Source organism: Limulus polyphemus, unplaced genomic scaffold (assembly GCF_000517525.1).
Source record: "Limulus polyphemus unplaced genomic scaffold, Limulus_polyphemus-2.1.2 Scaffold1937, whole genome shotgun sequence".
NCBI lineage: Eukaryota > Metazoa > Arthropoda > Merostomata > Xiphosura > Limulidae > Limulus > Limulus polyphemus.
Genome location: NW_013667547.1, coordinates 144554 through 147464, shown reverse-complemented (window position 1 = coordinate 147464; position 2911 = coordinate 144554). Strand labels below are relative to the sequence as shown.

The following is a 2911-nucleotide window of genomic DNA, read 5'->3' as shown; positions in this document are numbered from 1 at the left end:
CGTGAAAAATATTTGGGGGGTGCTTAACTTTTTTCCAGGTGTATATATATATATATCCTGTTGTTTTTTTTATTTCAAAATCCTACGTATATAAGCTTAGTTATTAAACCCGAAATTAAAGAAGCAGTTTACAGATACCTGTTTTCCTAGGTTCTGGAAAGTCCTATACCATGATGGGTTCAGAAGAAAACAAGGGTTTAATACCTCGTCTTTGTGATGATCTGTTTGGGAGGATAGCTTGTAACACAAATTCTAGTCTCTCCTATAAGGTAGAGGTTTCATACATGGAGATTTATAATGAAAAAGTACATGATCTCCTGGATCCTAAAGGGTAGGCAGCCTGCTTTTTGGTATTACATTCATATTCAATTTTTCTGTTATTTCTCTTTCTAAAAATGGAATGACTGTGGTTTATTTAATTATATTTTGATTACATTTTAATAATAAGGGTTAATCTTCAGTTAAAGATATTGAAAATGTCTTTCAAACTAGAAGCTGATAAAACTCATTCACTGAAAATGTTGTATTATAGCTTCAGCTTAAAATTCCTACATAATGGAAATAATACTTGTACAATAAGAATTAGCTTGATTGACACTCTAACTTATATTGGTGCTAATGTGCTTTATCATGTACCAGCTATTATTATCTTGGATGCACTTGTCAGTGAAACAGTTTAAAGAAAAGTAAGTTATGATTGCATTTGATAACAGGCTGAACACAATATCACATAAAATTAACTTAGATAAATGACTGAGTAACTGAATATGTAAACATGTAAGCAAGACCCTTAACAAAGCAAGAAATTAAATGCTGCAGCTCAGAACTAAAAATAATGCATATTTAATTGTTATGGTGTAAAAAATATATATATATATATATGAACAATCTAATCTTCTGTATGACTGAACATATATACTCTTGCTATAATGTGTAAAGTTAAATTTTAAAACCTGGCTTCCTTGAAAAAGTTAACTAAATTTTTGCTATATTGTATTTTAATAATGTTTATAACTATTAATTTCTTGAACTTATCTTTCAATTATATCTTAGATAGTGGAAGAATGTGATTTGAAGCCTTGTATGTAAGAATGTAAAAGTAATATATAATCAACGGTATCATTTATCTGAATGTACAGACAGTCAAATGTTTGTAATAGTTCAAATAAACTTTTGTAACTTAAATTCTTTTGTTAGTACTAATTCTCTTAACACACTGAGTTTTCTACTTGTTTACACTTTGAGGCTTGACACAGAAGAATGCTTACATTAGTGTTTTTTAAAGTACTTTGACACAATGGTCTTTTTTAAGTGTTTTCAACCAAATAGGAGTCCAGAAATTAGGAGCAGAATCCACATGGTTATAATATAATTTGACTTTGTTAATTTTTAATTTACTGATAGGATCATCTAGATCATTTTTCCAGCCATATTATATTAAAGGTTGCTCAAATATCACATGATCACTAAACATTTAACAGATTCACCTTAATGAGAATTTTTAGTGTTTTATCATTGTAATTCTTAAAGTAAATGAACAAAACAGTAAGTGCTTAACCTTTTGTTAAACAGGTCTAACATTCTAAAATAAGCCACAAAATAAAACATTTTGTAACAGATAAAGAAAATAATATACTAGAATCACTAGTAATGTGGCATTTTTTTCAAAATATCATCATACATTTCTGACTGTTGCATGAAGTGACAGCTAGCACCATGAATATGAAAGATGTAGTCAATAACTCTTAAATTAGTGAGCATATGTGAACAAAATTTGGCAGATTATCAGTAAACATTATAATGCTTTCATACACAAAATATAATTTCTTTTTTTATTAACTCTTAATGTTTGTAATGCAATGTTTTTCTCATGCCTTTTTTTCTTTTCACATGTTGCATATCCAACATGCAAAGTAATCTTCATTTTAAGATTAAAAATACTGTTGTGCATCAGAAAAATGTCAAATTTCACATGCTAAATCTTTATAATATACTTTAGTTATATACAGATAGTTATCAAATGTTTCTTAAGAACAATGATTCTTTCAGGAACAAATCTCTATACAGATTTAGTCAATTTGACCAATCTTGAAACCACGTAAAAAAATATAAGTTATGCCTTTTTCGTTCTATAATGACTACAGATTGTAACACAAAAACATAAATGTTTAGATTAAATACCTTAAATGTCATAACATTATGCATTTATATATATTTATTATTTTTATTATATTGATCTTTCAGTCATGCCTGGCTAACAATACAGAAGCTACAATGACCCAGCACATGTGTACTCATGTTACCATATCCAATAGTATAAAACTGACCTTTGGTCTGTTTAAAGTAACTTGTCTTGGTTGTATTTTAGTAGACTAGTATTTTGTAAAATACAGTCACATTTCAATTATTATACATTATATATGTATATAGATTATTGGTATTTAGAAATTAATTCTGAAACTTATTTTTCTTTAAACATAGAACAGTAAATAAAGAAGTAAAGCAAACAATTATCTTTTCTAGTTATGACTTTTGTACTTGGTTGCTACTTGAGATAGATTGCTAACCCTATTAAGATTTTTCCTGTGGAAGATATGAAACAAAATTATTTTTTTATAGGTTCTATATATACAGTGGAATAACAACAAAATCATAAATTACTATATCAATACCATAGAATTCTACTATACTTTATCAAGCTTTGTAACTAACCTGTATTTCAGTCTAAAAATATGAAATTTTGAGCAGACTAAAGACACAACCTACCTCCTTGAAATACTGGTTTGAAAGAAAGAAAGAAATGGCATCCAAACACGTTAAAATGGCTGTGAAAGCCACTAGGGGGACATTCTGAGCTTTCAATTGGTTATCCATGTTATATGTAGAAGTAAGTGTATAAAAGGTAGCATTT

The 2911-nt window shown here is 28.0% G+C and overlaps 1 protein-coding gene across 3 annotated transcripts in view; it reads left to right on the top strand.

The window, feature by feature from the left end:
• The window catches only part of LOC106465419 (kinesin-like protein KIF13A), a 141504-nt gene that overhangs the window by 58588 nt on the left and 80005 nt on the right, over positions 1–2911 (top strand). For all 3 annotated transcript variants that reach the window (XM_022393310.1, XM_022393311.1, XM_013925645.2), the window contains exon 5: positions 151–331. In XM_022393310.1, the coding sequence (XP_022249018.1) occupies positions 151–331 (181 nt within the window). The remainder of the gene's footprint in view (positions 1–150; positions 332–2911) is intronic.